This window comes from Pelophylax lessonae (assembly GCF_965119305.1).
Source record: "Pelophylax lessonae genome assembly, chromosome: 9".
In the NCBI taxonomy this organism is placed as follows: Eukaryota; Metazoa; Chordata; class Amphibia; order Anura; family Ranidae; genus Pelophylax; species Pelophylax lessonae.
In genome coordinates, this window is record NC_138776.1 from 103,159,329 (window position 1) to 103,182,881 (window position 23,553).

The window sequence follows — 23,553 nt, forward strand, 5'->3', positions numbered from 1 at the left end:
GATTTCTGACAGAGGAGTGAAAAGAATTTCCAGAAGAGTTGTCCAAGAGCCAAGGACCATTTGTGGAGAGCTTTAGAAAGATCTGAAATTAGCAAGTACAATTGTTTCATAGAAAACAATAGGTAATGCACACCATGGCCTGTATGCACGCTCACCACACACAACTTCTCATCCACTGGCTGTATCCACTTCAGACCCCCTTTCTCTTTTTTCCCCCCACTCCTTTTCTCTTCCTCTTTTACATCATCCTCAGGCTTGACTTTCTTTCCAGTGAGTCTTCCTCAATAGTACTGATTTGTTGGTCTGTTTTGTATTGACTTGACGTTAGCCGCACTCTGTATACTAGTTGTGCCCTGTCTTGAACCACTTGTGCTACTGTGTAAATGTCCACATTGCATTGACCATTACTGTTTGCCAGTGTTCCTTCTATAGTTACTGTATGTTGTGTTAAAATGGGCTGCTTCTCTGTTACTGCACTATGAAACTGGTTTGGTCACCTATTCTTAAGGGACTTGGTAATAATATATTATATATATAATAATAATACAATTTTTGAACCGGAAAATGTACCAAGACATTCTTGATAAAAAATCTGCTGCCATCTACTAGGATCATGAAGATGAAATGACAGTGGACATTTCAGCAAGACAATGATCCCAAACACAAAGCCAAGGAAAATCTCAATTGGTTTCAAAGAAAGAAATCAAAGCTGTTAGAATGGCCCAGCCAATCACTTGACTTGAATCCAATAGAAAATCTATGAAACAAACTAAAGACCAGAGTTCAACGAAGAGGCCCACTGAACTTTCAAGATTTGAAAATTGTTTGAGTAGAAGAATGGGCCAAAATCACACCTGAGCAATGCATGCGACTAGTTTCTCCATACAGGAGGTGTGTTGAAGCTGTCATTACCAACAAAGGATTTCGTACGAAATATTAAATACATTTCAGTTAGCGTGTTCAATACTTTGCCATTTTAATACACATAACTTAATTTCTGAACGTATTTATTTTGGTTTCTTTGCATGTATAGATTGCATGAATTTAATGTCAATCGCACCTTTAGAAATATATTTACGTAGAAAAATGGTGGTGGTTTAATACTTATCTAAGCTGCTGTATACTGTATATACGTGATTCTGCACAGAACGGCCACCCTGTAGCACTAATCTGCTATGGTGTGATCGGCAAGTGCTTAAGGGAGAATAAAGACATAGCAGAAGTTGTGTTAAACATTATGCTGCATTTTTGTCTAGGCCAAGGGTGGATGCTCTAGAAACTATGGCTCAAAAGTCAAGAAAAGTGAGATGGGCAGCAAAGTAGTCCAAAGAGAGGAACCATCAAGTTCTAAAAAAGTGCCTAATTAGTGGTTAATAATGAGAGGACACCCCAAACAATTCCTTGCCTCCTTCCACAGATATACTTTTCAATCTGAGCCCAAGAATAATCACCCTCTCAGTCATACATGTTTATGGATATATTAAATACAAAAAATTGTATTTCATAAGTTCAATATATGAAGATAATTTAGTTGTATTTTAGGGGTACCTGTCCGTTGGCTTTTGAGACTCAATTTAGAGGATTAGCACATGGACATGTAATGTTTTTATTTCTTTTGATGTTTTGTACTGTAAAATGTAGCAATATTTAATAGTACACATGTAAAAAATCCTATTTGACTGCCTGAACAGGTTTAAGAACAGCCTTAACTGGCTTTTGTTTGGTTCAGTACCACTATAAAGGTAGATCTGAATGCAAAAGCAGCTGAAGTGGATTAAATGCAGGTCAACTGTAACTGCAAAGTATTCGGAATGATCTCAGAAGAGCGGCAAGCTGATATAAGAAGCACACTACAATTGACCATCAAAGTCAGTTTACAAAGGCCCTTACAAATCCTTTGGCAGGTAAGATAGCTTACATATGTGTACTTCATGTGCATTCTAAGCAGTTTGTTATCATACCAAGTGCCCCTAGGACAAACAGAAAGCAGAAGAAAAGCACACAGTGCTGTAAATGCAGAGTCCTCCACAGGCAGCACTTACAGTATATATGGATGGGGTGATCCACAGGTTCAGGGTGCATTTAATCTTGCTGCTTCACAAAAATGGAGGGTATCCAACAAAAGAGAACAGACAAGGGCAAATGAATCACATGTATGTATGCAAGATATGTATATTAAATTAAAGCAAAGTGGCAACTTACAATTTCCCAACTCATCACACTAAGCAGGCCAGAGGGAGACAGTCTGATGCAGCCCACATGACGTGGCAAGTATTGGGGATGAAATAGCCCATAGTTCATCACATGAGACCCACTTCTGTGAAAGTAGTGGAGGAAGCTGTCTATCACTTGTACCTCCAAGGGTAAAGGGTGCAGAAAGTGACAACAAGGAGGGAGACCAGGCAATACATTTCAAGGGATTTCCATCTTTATTGAGCTTGATTTTATTGCACAAGATCCATGCCCTCTTGTCTGCTTGTTAGTTCTAAGTGCTGGTATTGTAGTATTGTTACCGGTGTTACGGAATATGTATGCCCACGCAGGGAGAACTATACTACTGTTCTTAAATTAAAACAAGGTAATTTATTGTGAAAAAACACCAACATAAGTCACACAAAACATATTCAAGATGAATCTCATGTAAAATCTGGTGAAAACAAGCGGACAAGGTAAAACTAACTAAACTAACTATATACAAAATAACAGATACAAAGAAAAGATAAATGGGCAACAGAGCAGGGTCAGGTAAAAGGCAGGGTAACAGGGGGTTTACAAGTAGTAGAGAGAGGATACAGAAATTCAGGAAAAGGATGATACCAAGTAGATGCAGGCACACAGGCAGAATGCTAATGCAAATAAAATGAAGTGCCTTGGAGCTAAATAGCCTTCCAGCAATCAGCATCATGGGATGACCAGCAAGTAGACACTCTTGGCTCTTGGGAAACACCTAGTGGTAGACACTGACATTACACCATTCCAGTCCAGGAACCAGCAGGTGTTTTTGCTGTCTTGCATGTTCTTGAATTCAGTTTTAAGAATTCCCCAGCAGCAACAAATTTCATTTAGATTTGAAATGCAAATTTATAGGACAGGTGCATTTCAATAATATGCCATAATTACAGTGCATTGAAAGAGGCATTCATAATTTAGCCTGCAGTTTTCCTGCCTGTGAAAGTCGTATTTCCTTGCTGCAGTGTTCTCCTAGTCTTCTGATACCTTTCAAATGTGTTGTTGGCTTCTGCACTTATCTATGGGCGTTGAAAGCAATTCTCTTAGTTTTTATTTCTTTTCCCCTCCATCACTTCCTGGTCCGACTCCCAGTTATCTTCCCCATGTTCCCAGTCCAGCCCACTTTGCCTGAGCAACTTAACAGTTCTCTGTGCTTACTACTTTGTGTATCCTGTCTGACTACCCGTGTACTGATCCTGGCTTTGTCTTCTGTATGTGCTTGCCTTCCGCCTGTCCTGACCTTGGCTCTTTAACTTTTTTTCCCTTCAGTCCCCTGCTGTTGTACTCTGCACATGCTAAATGGTCTCTGCATTTTCAGCTGGGTGTACCTGGGGGCTGCGACCTGGTTCTAGCTTTGTAGGGCCTCATCCGCTGCTGTAGCACTTCTTCAGCTTTATCAAGAAAGCATGACTGTTGGTCATCAATACACAGTTCAGTTTCTCACCTTGACCACGGAACTAACATAGAAAAATGAGGCCCTTACTGCAACTTTTTGGCAGGGTTTAGCAGATTGTATTAAGGATAAACTAGCTGGCAAAACCATACCCTCCACCCTGGATGACCTCATTTTAACTTCAATGTCTGATTCCAGGAGCGAGATCTGGAAATGGCTGGTCCACGTCGCCCCCCAGTGGGTCCTTTAGCTCATGAATAACTCACCTCTGCAACTACGCCACCACCTTAAGAATCTATGTAATTAGGGTGGACAAGCCTCAAGCCACAAGAGCCATTGCGTCACCTGAAACACGGCCTATGGCTTTACTGCATGGCTGTCATATTAAAATCTTGGCCTCACCATCTGGGAAACTCACTGGTCTAGGTGATCTAGACCAGAACCTGAATTCTGTCACTTTCCCCCGATTTATCATACCGGTCTCCATTCATTGGGCTCTGAACTCCTATAAAGTATCCACTCTGGTGGCCCCAATCACTTTTTTGACCAAGAAGGGTGCTGTTGCCAGAACCTGGCCTCCTGAGGCAGTCGAGGCTTTCCACAAACCTAAAACGACCTTTCTCTCAGCATCTATTCTTATACATTCTGACATTTTCCAGCCCTTCTTTCTGGAGGTAGATGCTCCAAAGAAGAATATGTCTAGGCTTGCTCTGTTTGTATGTGTCAGGTCACCTGTGACCAGGTGACAACTGCACCCTGTTGGAGGCAGGGGAGCAGCGCAAGGTAGTGAACCCGATAGCAGACTGCTGCGGATGGACCGGAACGTGAGCCCAAGATTCCCCAGGGTGCGGAGTCTAAGACCCAGCAGGTGTTCACCAGAGCCTCTAGTGGTGAGGATGGACTTGGCTGCAGCTGGGCCCAGGTCTTGGCCCCTGGAGTCCCCCAGGTCACGCTCCGTAGGGAGAGAAGGGAAGCAGCCACTCAGGACACATGGAATGGTGATGGGTAAGCCGAGGTCGGGGTAACAGGCAGACAAGGGTAACCAAGGGACAGGCCAAAGGTCAGGGTAACAAGCAAACAGGAATAGTCAGAGACAAGCCAAAGTCGGTACACAGAAAAGTAGATCAAGCACAAGGCAAACAGGAAACAGGAACAAACACTGTTGAACAGCAAAGCAGACCTGCAGTGCACTGGTTAATATAGACTTCCTGTTATAACCTGTGGGGGGCAGGAACATGAAGTAGAGGTGATAAAAAGGAACCAGAAGTGCAGTCTGACCTCTAATACAGACATGAAGGGACAGGTAAGCTTGCCAAACCCTATTGCAAGTCCATGACAGTATGCAGGCTAAATCCTCGTACACATGATCAGATTATAGGATGATCTTTCGTCCATTTTTGTTGCATGCTAGTCTCATATGGAAAGTGAAGAGGTTACTTTCATATGAAAATTCTCGTACGACAGAATTCAACTCCAGAAGTGATGTCATGTGTTTAATTGTTTTGTATGTGTTCTTTAGTTTCTGAGCATGCCTAGCCTTGCTCTTATGATTTTTTTCATACGAAAACTGTACTGATTGAATGAAAATCGGATGTTGTGTTCACATACGATAAATATGTTATAGCCTGCACATCCAGTTTTTGTTATCCGAAAATTCAGTAGATTGTTCGTCGGACTAAATTTTACTACCGATTTTCGTATAGTGTGTACGGGCCTTAAGTCTTCCACATCTGCTCCAGCAGGTCTCCTTTTACCCTCAATAAAATTAATTCCTCATTGAAATAATTCCTTTTCTATCCTCTGCCAGGTTTATCTTGTCACTTTCATGCTCCGTCTACCTTCACATTTAAGGATCCCTATTGCCTTCCATGTTTTTCTCTTAAGATCCTATATCAATAGGTTTTCCCATCCTTTCCCCCAGCATCCAATACCACAGATCAATTTAAAAATCAAGCATATCTTGGATTCCAAATACTCCAGAGGGAAGCTTTTATATCTAATTGACTGATGAGGGATATGGTCATGAGGAGAGGATTCCCTCTACTGATATGCCTGCTCCCGATTGCTTGCAACTTTTTCATCAGAAATTTCCTCTCAAGCCTGGCCCTAAACAAGTGGGGAGAGGGCCTTGTAAGAGGGGAGGTACTATCACAGTTATAGCCAGCAGTTTTAAGGCCTGTGTAATTCTTACCTCCTTGCTGCAGTGTTCTTCTAGTCCTCTGATTCCTTTCACATGTGTTGTTGGCTTCTGTGCTCACCTATGGGTGTCACCTGCTATTCTCTGGGTTTTTTTTCCCTTTCCCTTCCATCACTTCCCGGTCTTCCTCTGAGTTTGCTTGCCTATATATACAAATGCCCTCAAAATACAAGTGTTTTCTATTACAAACTCATGACAGGCTTTATGTCTGTAGCACACAGATCATGACTCCTGTTCTGTCTTTGTGCAAGCATGTTCAAGCTACTTATTGGCATTTGGCTTAGCGTGCTGACCCCTCCATCAGGAGTCCATCAGACCCTCCATTAGTCACTCACAGTGAGGGAATGCAGTGGGCTGATATTTAGGTATTTATGCCGCATTTAATGTAAAAATACATTTGACTATTTTCTTGCTGAATGCATAACTAAAATAAAGTTGAACTTCAGGTAACCAGCTAGACACGCAAAAGAAATACATCTTTGAGAACTGTTTTATCTGGCAAAGGATTTGTAATTCTCTTTGTCTAGTCCTGAGATTTACACAGCTCTTGCATATGGCACAGTCTCTGCTAGCAAGGAATAAGCCTGTGACTGCACAGTGAAAGGAAAGCGGAACGCTGATGAGCTCATCTCTTTGTCACTGTTCTTTCCCTTCCTATCAGCATAGCCCCTGAGCAGCAGCTGAGCTGATTGGCTCCTTGTATTAAAGTGGGATAATGGCAACCTTATGTACAGCATCCCTGCTGTTCTCCCCCCCCCCCCCTACTCCCCCCACCCCGCAAACATTTTGGGCCTGTGTCCACCTGTATCCCCTTATCAACAGCCCTGGAGGTGAGAGTGGGGGAGCTGATGGGCACAACTGAAATCTGGGCGGGGGGGGGGGGTGCAGCCCACCAAAGCACCCCCTAGATCCGCCCATGCTTTGTGCTGCTTTTCCCTCCCCAGTCTGAATGCTGTTTTACAAGGATTGCCTTAAGCTGATACCAAGTCAAATTCAGGTTCTTATACTGCAGGTAATAAAAAAATACATTTAATGTTCTATTCATGAATACAAAGCTCCATTCATTTTTTGTATCTGGCTGGAGTTTAGCTTTAGGTTATGTTTTTATATTTGCCTGTAGTTCAAAAATAAGACACCTTAAAACATACGACAAAAAATATTTTGTTGTGCTTCCAGTTCATTTGTATATACTGTATTAGATGAAAAAACACAAAATTTGACAGCAAACAATAATTGTTATTCCATGAAATAATCATATAAATCTTCAGTGTTATAGTATGTTGTATTATATTTTACCTGTTTGGTTATATTTTGAGCCATTTATATTACTTCTCAGAAAATCGGTACACAATTCATTTCTAATACGAAGTGGTATACATTCCTCTTGCCGTGTTACATTGCCCTGGCTTCGTGCTTCATTTATACCATCCAATAAATGCTTTATTTTCATGACTGGAGAAGACAATAATGACCAAAGAATCATAAGATACTGACCGTAATAATAAACTATTTTTGTGCAAAACAGAAACCCAAATGTAACAATGTATTGACTTTTAAACTTGAAGCAACGTGTATGTAAACTGATATTTCAGTTTATGATGGATGCCAAAGGGTTATCTTCCACCAGTGTTTTTTTATGCATCTCTGCTCACCTGTGCCAATACAAATAGTTCCAATTCTTGCCAGTAGATTTTCCAATTACTGTGAACTACAGAAAGTGTCACAGAAAGAGGAAAACAACCAGGATCTGCATTGCAATAGGTGTAGTGGTGGGGTACAGCTAAATGGTATTGAATAGGCAGATGTTTTTTTTTTTCCATTAAAGATTTTTATTAAATATTAAGGCAATACAAAACATAATAACATACAGCATAAGAAAAGTTCAGAATAGCATGAACATGGACATCAAGTTGCATTGTTATACAAGGAGGTACATTCAAGAACCCGAGGTGCTGCAAGTGGGAAGTGAATCATTTGACATAACAATAGTCTTCAGGAAGAGGGGCAAAGAAAAGGAGGAGGAGGACGAAGGACGGGGGGGAGGGGAGGGGGGGAATAGGCAGATGTTTTCATTGGTGTCAATATAAATACAGTTCAGGCTTTACAAACACAATTTAACACAGGAAATGTACAGTTCTAAAAAAAAAAAAAGGAAACATAAATTAGTTATCATTTTTTTTTTTCTACTTACATTTTAACATTAATGTTGCATTGCCTTAGTAAAGTATACATGTATACCCCAAAATGATGTAGCCAGCATTTGTATGTTTGTTTAGTTTTTTTCTCTAGTGCTGCCGAGCCCTGAAACCTGAGGCTGCAAATAACATAGAGTGCATCCGGAAAGTATTAACAGTGCTTCACTTTTTCCACATTTTGTTATGTTACAGCCTTATTCCAAAATGGATTAAATTCAATTATTTTCCTCAAAATTCTGCAAAAAATTCCCACTAATGACAACGTGAAAGAAGTTTGTTTGAAATCTTTGAAAATGTATAAAAAATAAAACAAAAAGGAAAAAATCACATGTACATAAGTATTCACCGCCTTTGCCATGACACTCAAAATTGAGCTCAGGTGCATCCTGTTTCCACTGATCATCCTTGAGATGTTTCTACAACCTGCTTGGAGTCCATCTGTGGTAAAATCAGTTGATTGAACATGATTTGGAAAGGCGCACACCTGTCTATATAGGGTCTCACAGTTAACAGTGCATGTCAGAGCACAAACCAAGCCATGAATTCCAAGGAATTGCCTGTAGACCTCTGAGCCAGGATTGTATCGAGGCACAGATCTGGGCAAGGGTAAAGAAACATTTCTGCAGCATTGAAGTTCCCAATGAGCACAGTGGCCTCCATCATCTGTAAATAGAAGATGTTTGGAACCACCAGGACTCTTCCTAGAGCGAGCCACCCGGCCAAACTGAGCGATCGGGTGAGAAGGGCCTAGGTTAGGGAGTTGACCAAGAAACAGATGGTTGCTCTGACCTTTCTCTGTGGAGAGAGGAGAACCTTTCAAAGAACAACCATCTCTGCAACACTCCACTAATCAGGCCTGTATGGTGGAGTGGCCAGACGGAAGCACATGACGGTCCACCTGGAGTTTGCCAAAAGGCACCTGAAGGACTCTCAGACCATGAGAAACAAAATTATCTTGTCCGAAGAAACAAAGATTGAACTATTTGGCCTGAATGGCAAGCTTCATGTCTGGAGGAAACCAGACACTGCTTATCACCTGGCCGATACCATCCCTACAGTGAAGCATGGTGGTAGCAGCATCATGCTGTAGGGATTTTTTTCAGAGGCAGGAACTGGGAGACTAGTCAGGATCAAGGGACAGATGAATGCAGCAATGTACAGAGACATCCTTGATGAAAAACTGCTCCAGAGCGCTCTAGACCTCAGACTGGGGTTAAGGTTGATCTTCCAACAGGACAATGACCCTAAGCACATAGCCAAGATAACAAAGGATTGGCTACAGGACAACTCTGTGAATGTCCTAAAGTGGCCCAGCCAGAGCCCAGTCTTGAACCCGATTGAACATCTCTAAAAAGATCTTAAAAAATGGCTGTGCACCGACGCTGCCCATCCAACCTGATGGAGCTTGGGAAGTCCTGCAAAGAAGAATGGGAGAAACTGCCCAAAAATAAGTGTGCCAAGCTTTCAGCATCATACTCAAAAAAGATTTGAGGCTTTAATTGGTGCCAAAGGTGCTTCAACAAAGTATTGAGCAAAGGCTGTGAATACTTATGGACATGGGATTGTTTTTATTTATTTTTTATTTTCAATACATTTGCAAAGATTTCAAACAAACTTTTTTCACATTGTCGTTATGGGGTATTGTTTGTCGAATGTTGGGGAAAAAAAATATTTAATCCGTTTTGGAATAAGGCTGCAACATAACAAAATGTGGAAAAAGTGAAGCGCTGTGAATACTTTCTGGATACACTGTATATTGTTGAGAGCCTGGCATCACTCTGTTTCTGCCTTGAACATATCACTATTGGCTATGAAAGGCAGCATCACTAGCCAGTGGTGGGATCCAGGTAAAAGAAAAAGGGAAGGGACATGGGGAGCACAGTTTGCTTTTCGCATACCCAATAGATTTGCAAGTCAGAGTCCATTTAGACAATCTCAAGACCTGAGCAGGGTTTTATCAACACATATATCCAAAGAGACAATCCAGAACCACTTGATAGAAACCACACACTGCTTCAGGTGGAAATGCCTTCAAACATCCTCACAGTACCAGCACAGGTGCAATGTGCAGGCTCAATGTGCAAGCCATATAAAACAAAAAGTGTGTTTGGACAGCTGCACTCCAAAGCAAATAGTTATTGAAAAGAGGATAAAATACCACAGCATACAGAAGTACGGATCAAAGGCAGATGACGCGTTTCACACTACTAACAGCGCTTAATCATAACTATCATAGCTATGATTAAGCACTGTTAGTAGCGTGAAATGCGTCAGAGGTATTTGATCCATACCTATGTATGCTGTGGTATTTTATCCTCTTTTCATTAACTATTTGCATTGGAGTGCAGCTGTCCAGACACACTTTTTGTTCTATATACCCAAAGAGAGATGTAAGTAAATTAAAATAATAATCATAATTGTCTACTATAACATTTATATATTTTACACTAGGTTTCCCCAGTTAATGTCATTACATCAGTATGTGAAATGTCACATTTTTTCTTACCCAAAACACATATTGTGAGCATCAGAAGTATGTTGATAATTGTAAGGAAGATGATGGACTTGTGCAGACAAGACTGACCCTGCTTTTTCCTTGAATGCGGCAGTGTTGAATCTAAGAGAAATGTTAAAAATCATACATGCCCTTTATTAAAACAAGTCTGTAAATCAGCAAGAAGTGTTATTAAATAGCATCATATGTGTTTTTATACATTATTTAATCCCCCTAGATTAAAGTAGACTTCCAATTTTTTATTTATGCAAAACATACTTGCCATGTGTGTATCTTGTTAGCTTTTCTTTAGAATTAAACAAATACAATTTCAGCAATGAAAGTGAGATCATCTCATAATGGTCAAAGCAGGTGTCCAAACCCAGGAACTCAAGGGCAGAAATCTCTCAAAAGAGATAATAGAAGTTAATCTGTGTCAGGTTGTTTAAGGCTTGGTTCACACTTCTGTGTGTGGTTGCTAGCACGGGAATCGCATCTGTTCCCACACCCACAACCAAAGTGCGTGCTCTTAGGAGATGCTCGGGACTGCCATTCATTCTGAATGGAACCCCAACGCATCTCAGCCAGCAGTGCATTCGCAGGTGAGGGAGCTGCAGGGAAATTGTATGGTCAAAAAGACCATTTCCCTGCAGACACATTTTTGAACTTTTTTTTTCGGAAACGCAGGCATGGCAGTCCATTCATTAATTTTTCGCAAACACGGGCCACAAAAAACGCTAAGGTATGAACCTAGCGTACGACTCCAGTATCCACCAAAGTTATCAGTTTTGGAGGACTGACCCAATACAGTAACATCCAGAATTCATATTATGATCTACATTCAACATAAAAATATTACAGTTAAAAAGTGCTTGGCAGCCTTAAGACAACTTCTTTACACATTTAATTTTTTTTGTTAGGGCCCATTCTCATATGTGCAGTAAGGTAACATGCAGGAAAATGCAGCATGTCCACATGTTCCCATGAAGCACAGCAATTATTTTGCACTATGTGTGGTATGGTACATTGCAGTTCCACTCATTGTGACCGACACCCCAATGTACTGTACAGTAGAGTGCAACACATGTTGTGCATTGTGGTGTTCTCCATTTCTAAAAAAGGTCATATATTTTTAATTCATTCTGGTTTGTTGGTAACCCATTCATAATAAATGGTCTTCCTTAACACAAAGCACATTAAATGAGAAGTACAGCCAAAGCTGGCTTGGCTGTACTTCAGCTGTGGATCACAGGAGTGCAGTTTTATATTTAGTTTTATTTATATTTAGTCAGTGCCAGTTAGTATCAATGTGTTTAAGTAGGATAAAAAAGCTAAAGGTACAGTTTTGTTTCTGGGCCCTACAATATGTACTGTACAAAAGAAAATGGCACACATATGTGGTATTGCCATACATAGCAAGATTAGGGTGGTGGAAGCTAAAATTAATTTGATTTCCTGAAAAAAATAATTTACCTAGGTACTCTGAGTAGCTGCAAAGATATGTACAGTTTTATTAGCACATGCCAAAGTTACAAAATCGAGTTTAAATTTAATTTGTGCTTTATCATTAAGGTGTTGATACTAATTTGTTATTAGTAACTCCACTTTTGTTGAGAAAAAAAAAAACCCCTCTTGGTGATCTATTTTCATTACAAGGATTTTAACAAAGTTGTAGATTCCTACCTTTTGTTATTCTGAAGGAATAGCTATTTGTTTGTCTGTGTCCATGTGCACAGCACATCTAATGGGAATGGTTTTACATTCAGTCAGTCATAATATAGTCAGCTGCTGCACCTGCAGGCCACTAATGTGTAACGCTCCTGCGTTTTTGTAGTAGGCTGGATTTGCAGCTGCAGAATCTCCACTCAGTAGTCATGTAGGGATGTGTTGAATAACCAGATCCAACTCTCCAGACTCCTCACTGTGGGCCTGTCAGCTTCAGCATACAGATATACACACTCAATAAGATGTTCCTGGAGTGATAGTGATAGGATGTATATGATAGTATGAAGATGATGTGCTGAAGGGACAGGTGTGAACAGTGACAGAGATAGTAAGCACTTGATAGAAATGTTCAGGAGAGTATTAGATGGTATTAGGTAGAATGCAGATAGGTTAGTAATCGAGTATGGTAACAGGTGGTAAGGACAGCAGATGACAAATACAGGATAGACTAACCCAGTGCAAGGATAGATGGTAGTAGACTCAAGAGCTAGCAATCTATGTAACAGTGCAGAAGATAGAATTAGTATGCATAGATAGTAACAGTCCTTAATGTGCAGAGGTAGATAGTGTAAGTAAGGTTATGGAGGATTCCCCTGTGGGGTATTTATCACTAGTAAGGTTAGTAGTAGAAGGGTCCAGTAGTGAGGGAGTGATCCAGTAGCGAGATACAGGGATCAGTAGCAAGGTTCCGGTCTGTTCCAAGTAAAAGAGAATAGCTGGAGGTTCCGGCAGTAAGACAAGCTTGTAAGCATGTGGACACACAGGCAGGTTGAACGAACAACGTGAGAGAGAACGCCGGCGGTTGAAATAGCCGCTCTGCGGTGCTCGGCGATGACGTCGTCCGTCTTAAAGGTGTATGCGTACCACCTAATTAGAAAGGCGGGACGCATATTTGAAAGAAAATGGAAAAATAAGGGTACCAGAGGTACCAGAATCTTACAGTACCCCCCCCCCCCCCATAAGGCCGGCTCCGGAAAGCCTATAGCACTGGTTTCTCCGGGTATTTCGAGTGAAACCTTCGTATAAGCCTAGGTGCGTGAACATCAGTGGTATCCAACCAGGTGTCGTCTTGGGGTCCATAGTTCTTCCATCTTATGAGAGTCTTCCTCTGTGGATACGAGAATCCAAAATCTCCTTAATCTCATATTCTTCTCCGCTTTCAACTTGTACTGGAGGTGGAGGCAAGATGGTAGGCCTTATTCCTTGATTAGGAACATGGGGTTTCAGTAGCGACACATGGAAGATGGGATGGATCTTGAGATCTGCTGGTAAGGTGAGCTGTACTGCAGCTTTTCCAATAAGTTTCTTAATTGGGAAGGGTCCCAGAAATAAAGGTCCAAGCTTTTTGCTAGGGATCTTTAATCTTAGATTTCTTGTCGATAGCCAAACGAGGTCCCCAATAGCATACTGAGGAGAAGGTCTTCTACGTAGGTCGTAGTACCTTTTTTGTTGGCTATGGGCGTGTGAGATAGTGGTATTAAGTAAACCCAGAGAGTCCTTTATTTGGGTAAGATAGTCTGAGGCTACTGGGTTACTTGATGGTAGGATGCGTGGTGGAAGAAGTGTGGGATGAAACCCATAGTTCAAGTAGAACGGACTTTGCTTAGTAGTACTGTGGGTTGCGTTGTTATAAGCAAATTCCGCCAGAGGGAGAAGGTCCACCCAATCATCCTGTAGGTATGATGTGTAGCAACGCAGATATTGTTCTATACACTGGTTGACTCTTTCAGTCTGTCCGTTGGTCTGAGGGTGGTAGGGAGAAGTGAGCTTTCGCTCAATCCGTAATATTTGACAAAGAGCTTGCCAAAATTTGGAGATGAACTGTGAACCACGGTCGGATAAAAGAGTCTTTGGAATTCCGTGTAACTTGAACACATGTTTCATCAGTAGTTCCGCTGTTTGTTTAGATGAAGGTAGTCTACGGATAGCGATGAAATGTGCCATCTTTGTCAGGTGGTCCACTGACACTAGAATGGTATTAAATCCTTTAGAAGGTGGTAGTTCTACTATAAAGTCTAAGGACACAACTTCCCATGGAACCTGGGGTATTGGTAGACTGCAGAGTAGACCAGATGGTTTTGTAGTGTCAATTTTGGACCTTGCACAGATGTCACATGAAGATACAAATTTTTGTACAGACGTCTTCATATCAGGCCACCAAAACTGCCTAGTAAGCAAATTAAGGGTTTTTGTCATACCCATATGTCCTGCCATGGGCACATCATGTGATAACTCCAAGATCTTGGTGCGCATAGTAGGGGGTATGTAGAGTTTTTCGTTGTAATAGAGGAAGCCTTCTGCATCAGTACTTAGTTGTGGTGGGGGTGAATCCAATCCTATACTGTGCAAAATCTCTTCCTTCAGGGAACGAACAACCCCAATAATACGTTCATAGGGTATTATAGGAATAGAAGGGATTTCAGCGCAGTTATCTTCGGTTAATCGTGATAGCGCATCCGCTTTTTCATTTTTGTCTGCAGGCGTGTAGGTCACTAAGAAGTTGAATCTTAGGAAGAACAATGACCATCGTACCTGCCGGTGGGAGAGAGTTTTGTTAGTCTGGAGGTATTGAAGGTTTTTATGATCTGCATATATGAGTATTGGTAATCGGGTACCCTCAAGTAGATGTCGCCAATTCTCCAGTGCCAGTTTTATGGCAAGCAACTCCTTTTCACCTACTGGGTAATTCACCTCTGGGCTGCTTAATGATTTTGAAAAGAAAGCAACTGGGTGGAGTGGTGAAGTATTTGTTGGTTGTTGGGAGAGAACTGCTCCTACTGCCATATTTGACGCATCTACCTCCAGAATATATTGGAGGGATGGGTCTGGATGGCGTAGTATGGGAGCAGAAGTAAAGCTTGATTTTAACAAGCAGAAAGCTCGATTTGCTTCTTCTGACCATTTGAATGGTTTCTTTATACTTGTCAGTTGTGTGAGAGGTCTCACAATGGCAGAAAAGTTCTTGATGAACTTCCTATAGAAGTTTGAAAATCCAAGGAATCGCTGTAATGCCTTACGAGTTGTTGGTATAGGCCAGTCCAGAATACAGGATATCTTGCTCATATCCATCTTAATTCCGGTTTTGGATATGATGTATCCTAGGAATAATATTTCTTCTTTATGAAATAGGCATTTTTTTAATTTCACGTATAGATTGTGTGCGAGTAATCTGGATAACACAAGTCTTACATGTTTTATATGTTCAGAGAGAGATCGAGAATAGATAAGTATATCGTCCAGATATACTACAACACAGACATCAAGTAAGTCTCTAAAGATGTCGTTTATGAACCTTTGGAAAGCTGCGGGAGCATTACACAACCCGAATGGCATCACAAGATATTCGAATAATCCGTATCTGGTTCTGAATGCTGTTTTCCACTCATCTCCGTCACGGATTCGGATTAGGTTGTATGCCCCTTTCAGGTCTAATTTAGAGAAGTAAGTAGCCCCACGCACTTGTTCAATGAGTTCAGGGATGAGCGGTAAAGGATAGCGATCCTTTATTGTAATCGTATTTAATTGCCTATAATCGATAATAGGCCTAAGACTTGAATCCTTATTGCGGACAAAGAAAAGTCCTGCAGCTGTGGAAGAAGTAGAGGGTCTGATGAACCCTTTTGTCAAATTCTCATCCAAGTATTCCTTGAGATGAGAAAGTTCATCCTGTGAAAGAGGATAAACATGACCGAAAGGCAATTTGCTGTTAGGGAGTAGATCGATAGTGCAATCATAATCCCTATGGGAAGGCAACACTTGAGCATTTTTTTCAAGGAATACTTCGGACAGGTCCTGATAGCATAGTGGTGCAATCTCATCTGACACCACAGACAGGATCTTTCCATAAGATGGGAGGTTACACGTAATCTCGCAATAGTGAGAAGGGAAAGACAAAGTCCGTCTTTTCCAATCTATGATTGGTTGATGTGTGTGTAACCAGGGGAGTCCCAAAATAATAGAAAAATGGGGTGAAGATAGTATATCAAAAGTGGTGGTCTCCATATGAGACTCGTTAGCAGTGATAAGGAGTGCTTGTGCCTGGTTGGTGATTGGACCAGAAGATAGTGGAATACCGTTAATGAAACTAACAGAAACAGGTTTAGGTTTTGAAATAATAGGTATTTTATTTAAGGTAACAAAACATGTATCAATATAGTTTCCACAAGATCCGGTGTCGATCATAGCCTTGGTGGTAATCCTAGTCTGGTCCCACTGCAATGTCAAATGAACAAAGAGATAGGGGTTAGAAAAGGAAGTCGTTAATCCTCCTAGCAAGACATGTGAACACTCACCCTCTTTTTTGCGGACAAGGGGACAGACGCTTATCAAATGATCCGGGGATGCGCAGTACATGCAGAGGTTTCTGGATCTTCTTCTGGCTCGTTCAGAAGTTGATAAAGGTGGGCGTATGGTTCCTACCTCCATGGGAGTAGGGTCAACGGCCGAAATCCGAGAAGGACTAGACAATGGCATTCCCATTTTCTCAGCCTTTCTTTCACGCAGTCGCCTGTCGATGTTGATACTGAGTTGTATTAAGGCATCCAAGGTGCCAGGTAAATCCGCTCGGGCGAGCTCGTCTTTAACAGCTTCTGACAACCCGAGTCTGAATTGAGTTCGCAGAGATGTATCATTCCACCCTGAATCAAGGGTCCATCTTTTGAACTCAGCTACAAAGTCTTCTACAGGTCTCCTTCCTTGTTTTAAAGCCCTCAATTGAATATCAGCAGTACTCTGCCTGTTGGGGTCATCATATAAACTAGCGAGTTCCGCTAGGAATAAAGAATAGGAGTTGAGAAGCTGATCATTTTTCTCAAAGAGAGAGTCTGCCCAGGCCCGTGGATCACCCGTTAAGTATGAGATAACGGTACAGACTTTAATTTGATCAGTAGGGTATGTACGAGGTTTTAACAAAAAAAGCAATTGACATGCGTTTTTGAATTCACAAACTTTTCCGATCACCTGTAAACACTAGAGGAGGGTTTATTTTAGGTTCAGGGGGTTGAGCAGCAGTAAGCCGTGAAAGACGGGTTACCTGCTGTGTCAGAGTCTGATTTTCTTCTTTTACTTCAGTAAGAACAAGTATTAATGCATTTACTTGTTGTGTTAATTGTGTCACTTGAGTGGGTAATTCTGCTGAATCAATTTTTTAGGGTTCGTTCAATCTGTAACGCTCCTGCGTTTTGTAGTAGGCTGGACTTGCAGCTGCAGAATCTCCACTCAGTAGTCATGTAGAGATGTGTTGAATAACCAGATCCAACTCTCCAGACTCATCACTGTGGGCCTTTCAGCTTCAGCATACAGATATACACACTCAATAAGATGTTCCTGGAGTGATAGGATGTATATGATAGTATGAAGATGATGTGCTGAAGGGACAGGTGTGAACAGTGACAGAGATGGTAAGCACTTGATAGAAATGTTCAGGAGAGTATTAGATGGTATTAGGTAGAATGCAGATAGGTTAGTAATCGAGTATGGTAACAGGTGGCAAGGACAGCAGATGACAAATACAGGATAGACTAACCCAGTGCAAGGATAGATGGTAGTAGACTCAAGAGCTAGCAATCTATGTAACAGTGCAGATGATAGAATTAGTATGCATAGATAGTAACAGTCCTTAATGTGCAGAGGTAGATAGTGTAAGTAAGGTTATGGAGGATTCCCCTGTGGGGTACTTATCACTAGTAAGGTTAGTAGTAGAAGGGTCCAGTAGTGAGGGAGTGATCCAGTAGCGAGATACAGGGATCAGTAGCGAGGTTCCGGTCTGTTCCAAGTAAAAGAGAATAGCTGGAGGTTCCGGCAGTAAGACAAGCTTGTAAGCATGTGGACACACAGGCAGGTTGAACGAACAACGTGAGAGAGAACGCCGGCGGTTGAAATAGCCGCTCTGCGGCGCTCGGCGATGACGTCGTTCGTCTTAAAGGTGTATGCGTACCACCTAATTAGAAAGGTGGGACGCATATTTGAAAGAAAATGGAAAAATAAGGGTACCAGAGGTACCAGAATCTTACATAATGACACAAGCTGCAGGGTCAGCATCTCTTTAAACGTGATTGCCCTTTGAGCGTATCTCACCAAAAATGACATTTTTGTTGCAGGGGATGCTCAAAACCTGATTTGTATCTTAGTGCAGACTTCTGGGAAAGTCAGTGGGCCAATCATAGAAGTAGGAAATTATATATCTACATATCTGGGGGGGGGAGGGGTGTTCTGTACACATTCTCATTATAGAACTCTTCCAGGTAGCCATATTGCATTGCACTTTACAGAAAATTACATTGCTGCAGTTCGAAAAAAAAGAAAGATATTTTTTAAAAACATTAAATTACAATATGACCTGTGTTGCAATTGTATACGCAATATACATTTTTTTATTTGCTATTTTTTTTCCTAAGAAAGTGGAGTTACCCTTACCCATTGGCACCGTAACGATTTGGCCTGCGCTGCCACAAATATGCACTGTGCTGATGCTAAAGGGTTAGTTTTAGTTTAAAAAATGTATACTCCGGGGGGCGGGGCCTGGACGGCAATGGTGTAGGACACACATGAGCTGAGCTCTGCTCCTGCTATATGCTGTTCTATTATCCTGGGTGCCTCAAACTGCCTATACATCGGCATTAATTGTTGGGGAGACCGCCACCACTCCGAGGGATATGTCCCCGCAGAAAAAGACCGCGGCGGCTGTACAACAGCTCGATAAATTTGCCGTCTGGATCGGGATACAGAGGCCCAAGATGGAGCCGTTCCGTCGGAGACTCCTGCTGCAGACACCGCCCGTGTCCTGGAGGCCATAGCTACCTGTCAAACCATACTCACAACTAAGATTGAGGAGGTAAAAACAGATATATTACTTATCCGACAAGACATGGCTAAATTGAGAGACAGGGTGACTGAGATGGAGACCAGAATTAGCAGAGCTGAGGATGTTTTACACCCTCCTCAACAAACTGTAGACTCCATGCAGCGTCAGCTCCAGCAATTAGCACAGAAGCAGGACGACGTGGAAAATAGGGCATTCCGCAGTAATCTGCATTTTATCGGGTTGCCTGAAGGTGCGTAGGGCTCGGATGCTGCCACATTTTTGGAGAACTTATTGATAAAGCACATTAGCAGGGAAGCCTTTTCTGTCATGTTTGCAGTGGAGAGAGCTCATCGCACTCTTAACGCTAAACTTCTTAATTTTCGTGACCGCGATGCTGTATTACGGTTAACCCGAGAACGGGGCAATATTCCTTTTCAAAATGGCCGCATCGCAGCGTTCTCGGACTTCTCTGAGGAAGTACAAAAGCTTTGTTCTCGCTTTACAGATATTAAACGGCGCCTACGTGTGCAACATTTGAAGTATGCTATGCTGTTTCCAGCTCGGCTGCGGGTAATCTGTGATGATAAAGCTATCTTTTTGTAGATCTTTCTTTGGCCTCTGAGTGGTTGGATCAGCGGGAAGCTGACCGCAATCATCCTGCCTGATTACCAGAGATGTAATAATGTTTTTCATTGCTGAAGTATTCTAGATTTATTGCTAATCTCTCTGCATGTCAAAATTGTACTTGACTTTATTATAAGGCAAATCCTCTCTTTTTTTTCCTTTTTTTTGTTGTGCGTTTTTGTTTTTTTTGTTCTTGTGCATTTTTTTTTTTTTTTTCTTTTTTTGGTCAGTGAACCAATGTGAAATATTGCTCATGGAGAATGGAATCCCACTTTATACTTTAGTGGACACCACGTTTTCAAATTAATTTTGTTAAAGGGTTCCTGCTCCTGATGGTATCCTTCTTTAAGTTTTGATCTATTATGCACAGGAATAGGACCCTTATTGCAGGAGTGACGCTTTTATGGCTCTATTACCATCGATATCATGTGTAATTTTATGTGTTCTACAACCAATCCGGTGCAATCCAGTGTATGGTCGCCCCCTAATGCCAAATGATAGTCGTGAGGAGCTGGTATTTTTTTTTCACTGTTTAGTCAAGGGTTTTTTGCTCAGGCAATAGCCCCATTTGTGTTTTGTTTTATATGCCTGCTCTTCATGGGGTTGGGGTATTATGCTCCCACCCAGTTGATGCTGTGGAGAGCGGGGTGGGGTCAGTTGTTTTTATGTTTTCTCACAGTTTAATTCACTTATTATGCACTTGATGTGGTTGCTTAATGCAGTGGTCCTCAACTCCGGTTCTCAGGGCCCACTAACAGGCCAGATTTTATATATTACCTTGGGGAGATGCAGACTAGAATACTGCAATCACTGAGAAGCAAATTATATCACCTGGGATGGATTTCAGTTATCTTGCAAACCTGGCCTATTAGTGGGCCCTGAGGACCAGGGATGAGGACCACTGGCTTAATGGATACAATGATCGTTTTTTACTACATGCTTTTTCTAAATATAATGAGATGTGTACACCTGCCTTGGGAGTTCCCCGCACATATATGCTGTTTTTCTTTTTTATATTTATGCTGTGATGGCTAATGTGAAGTTTCTTATGTGGAACGTGAGAGGCCTCCGGGACAAAGTGAAACGTTCGCCATCTTTAGTTGCCTTAAAACATATAGAGCGGATATTGTAGTTTTGGTGGAGACGCATATTACTGGACAACTCCAGCTTGCGCTTAAGCGTCCATGGATTGGATGGACGTATCATGCCACCTACACTTCTGCTTCCCGAGGGGTCTCGGTTTTGATTTCCAAGCATGTGCATTTTTCCCTTATTTCTGTTCGGTTGGACTCCCAGGGCAGGTTTGTTTTTCTGCATGTGGTTTTATACAACAAGCAGTATCTGCTTCTGGCTTGTTATGTCCCCCCTCCTTACAGCCTAGAGGTGGTTCAGGAGGGCTTGTCCTTTGTGGCTCAGCACCCTCATGTCACGGCTGTTTGGATGGGGGACTTTAACATGGTATTGGCTCTGGCCCTTGACCGTCAATGTGTTGTGACGGCTCAGGGGTCTCAGCCCCTCACCCAGCCGGGACGTCTGTTCAGGGATTTTGCCCTGACGGATACCTGGCGTTATCGGCACCCCCATTTACACCTGTACTCGTGCTTCTCAGCCACAAACTCCACAATGTCACATATAGATTTTATTATAGTTTCAAACTCCTTACTTCCTACGCTCCGGGATTCGGGATTTGAGCCCCGCTCCCTGTCTGATCATGCACCCCGTTGGTCCTCTTTTTGTATAGCCCCCCAGGCGATCCCTCGCCCTTGGCGTCTCCATCCTTTTTGGCTTACTTCTATAGAGGACCAGGAGGGTCTGGCTCAGGAGTGGTCTTATTTTTTTTCCATTAACGTTGGCTCAGCGGCCGCAGGGATGGTGTGGGAAGCTTTTAAACTTCATGCTCGGGATACTCTGGCCCAATCGATTCAAGCGGTCCTTAGGTATTGCTCTGACTGCTGCACAAGCACATTTGACTTCCCTGACTAATAGTTGTTCAGTTGACCCGTCACCTGGTAATGTTTCTGCATTGAAATCTCAGACAAGATTAATAGACCAGATGTTATATGAGAAAGCTAAACAGAAGTTGTTTTTTAGTAAACAAAGGGTTTTTGAACAGGGAGAGCGGGCAAAAAAAAAAATAATGTATACTCCGGAAAAAAAGTAATCTAATCAAAAGCTGAGGGGTGAGTGCCAATAACATTGCCTTATCCTGAGGTGCTGGCCATTAGTGCTATTAAACACTAACACAATGTTAGCTAAATGGTTTGTGTATGTTTTATCGCTTAGGCAAGCATACACTTGGATTGAAGGAAGTGGATGATCAAGGAAAACTGTTTGGGCTTTTACCTACACAAGTGGTGTTTTTGTTAGTATGTACGTAGCTCCCTTGTTCTAAACAGGGTTGCTAATAAATTTAGCTGTGCTAGGTGATAGCTAGCCTGGCTGATTTGTAGTGTTTGTGATCATTGGATTTCCTCCTGATCCTGGTTTAGCTGTGGTTTCTCCCTTTTGTCCATAGGTGGCACTGTTACCTTTGGCATTAGTGTGATGAATTACAGTGAGTCAGGTTATGAATATGTATGCTTGTCTCAGCCAATCATACTGGCTGCTGAGCATGCTGGGAGAGGGTATTTATTCGGAGGAAGGTGATCTTGGTCCTTTTCCACCCAGACAATGGTGGGTATATGAGAAGCAGCTGCTCATGGGTAGGCCCAAAGCCTGAGGCCTAACCATGTGCTCAGGGCTCTGCAAGGGAAAGCCCCCACTGCCTGGAAGCATGAAGGAAAGGATGGAGACCTGAGAAGAAGTACCAGAGGTGACTCTGCCATGGAGAGCCTGGGAAAGCATCCAGATGGAATCATCCAGAGAGTTCCTGCACCCTCTGTGAGTTGAATATTGTTGCTATAGGAGACAAAGTACAGATTGCCGGTTTCAGCTTAAAGGCTTTTTTCCTATCCCTCTCTCCCATATTGTTCCTGTTGTGAGAAATAAACGTCTCTTTGTTCAAGCATAAAAGTGACGGGCGCCCATCTTTCTATCTTGTACACCACCCACTATGCCTAGTAACCTGCACCCTGAAGAGGAATGTCGGCTCTCCCTGTCTCTGATGGTCTCCACCAGGCCTCTGGACTTTGGGGGGGGGGGGGGTATACATGTATTACAAAATTTGTTGATCACATTAATGTGTTTGATTGTTCATAAGAATTTTGTAGCAATATACTGTAAGTAATTTAGGCTTCCTTCACATGGGCCATTATTTCCATACAGCAGATTTTTGTGACTGCAAATATATGTGTATTTGAGCAGCAGTATAGGCTGAGAAGAGCAATCACTGTTCACATGTACCCACACACCCACTGTTTACATGTACCCACACACCCGGTGGTTACCTGCGGTTAGGGATGGATGAGGCTGGAATGCATATAATTGCCCATGTGAAGGGGGCTTACAGGTTAGCTTTAGGTTTTATTGTTTTTGGCACTGCAGTATTTGTTTTATTGGAAAGGTACATAGTCAGACATTTGTTTCATCAGAGGCAAAAGTATTACATAGAATGGGTTGGAAGTAGTATTTACCTACTGGTCTTCTTTCACTGGGCAGATCCAATGGCAAGTGGTTTGAGCCCAAAGGAAGACTTAAAAGTGAATATTCAGCATACGTCCCCATAGTCCTAAAATATATAATAATTTTATCTATTTTATTTATCAAGAGTTCTTGAAATGTAAAATAAAGCACACAATATGAAGATATCAGTTGTGCAGAACATACATTTTATTGATTAAAACAATGCTTTGTTCATAAGAACAAGCAAACCGGCGTTATGCCCCGGCAACAGTTTGGCACAAACCAAGTACAAAATGTCCCCAAAGTTCACATGGCCAACAATATATACATACC

At 41.9% G+C, this 23,553-nt stretch overlaps 1 protein-coding gene across 1 annotated transcript in view; it reads right to left on the reverse strand.

Moving 5' to 3' along the window:
* Positions 1-23,322, reverse strand: part of LOC309564245 (C-type lectin domain family 12 member B-like) — a gene marked incomplete at both ends in the record, with an annotated part of 38,587 nt that extends 15,265 nt beyond the window's left edge. The window contains 3 exons of the mRNA XM_082268871.1: positions 7,116-7,271; positions 10,521-10,631; positions 23,232-23,322. Coding sequence (XP_082124997.1) covers positions 7,116-7,271; positions 10,521-10,631; positions 23,232-23,322 — 358 coding nt within the window. The remainder of the gene's footprint in view (positions 1-7,115; positions 7,272-10,520; positions 10,632-23,231) is intronic.
* Between the last annotated feature and the right edge of the window lie 231 nt (positions 23,323-23,553).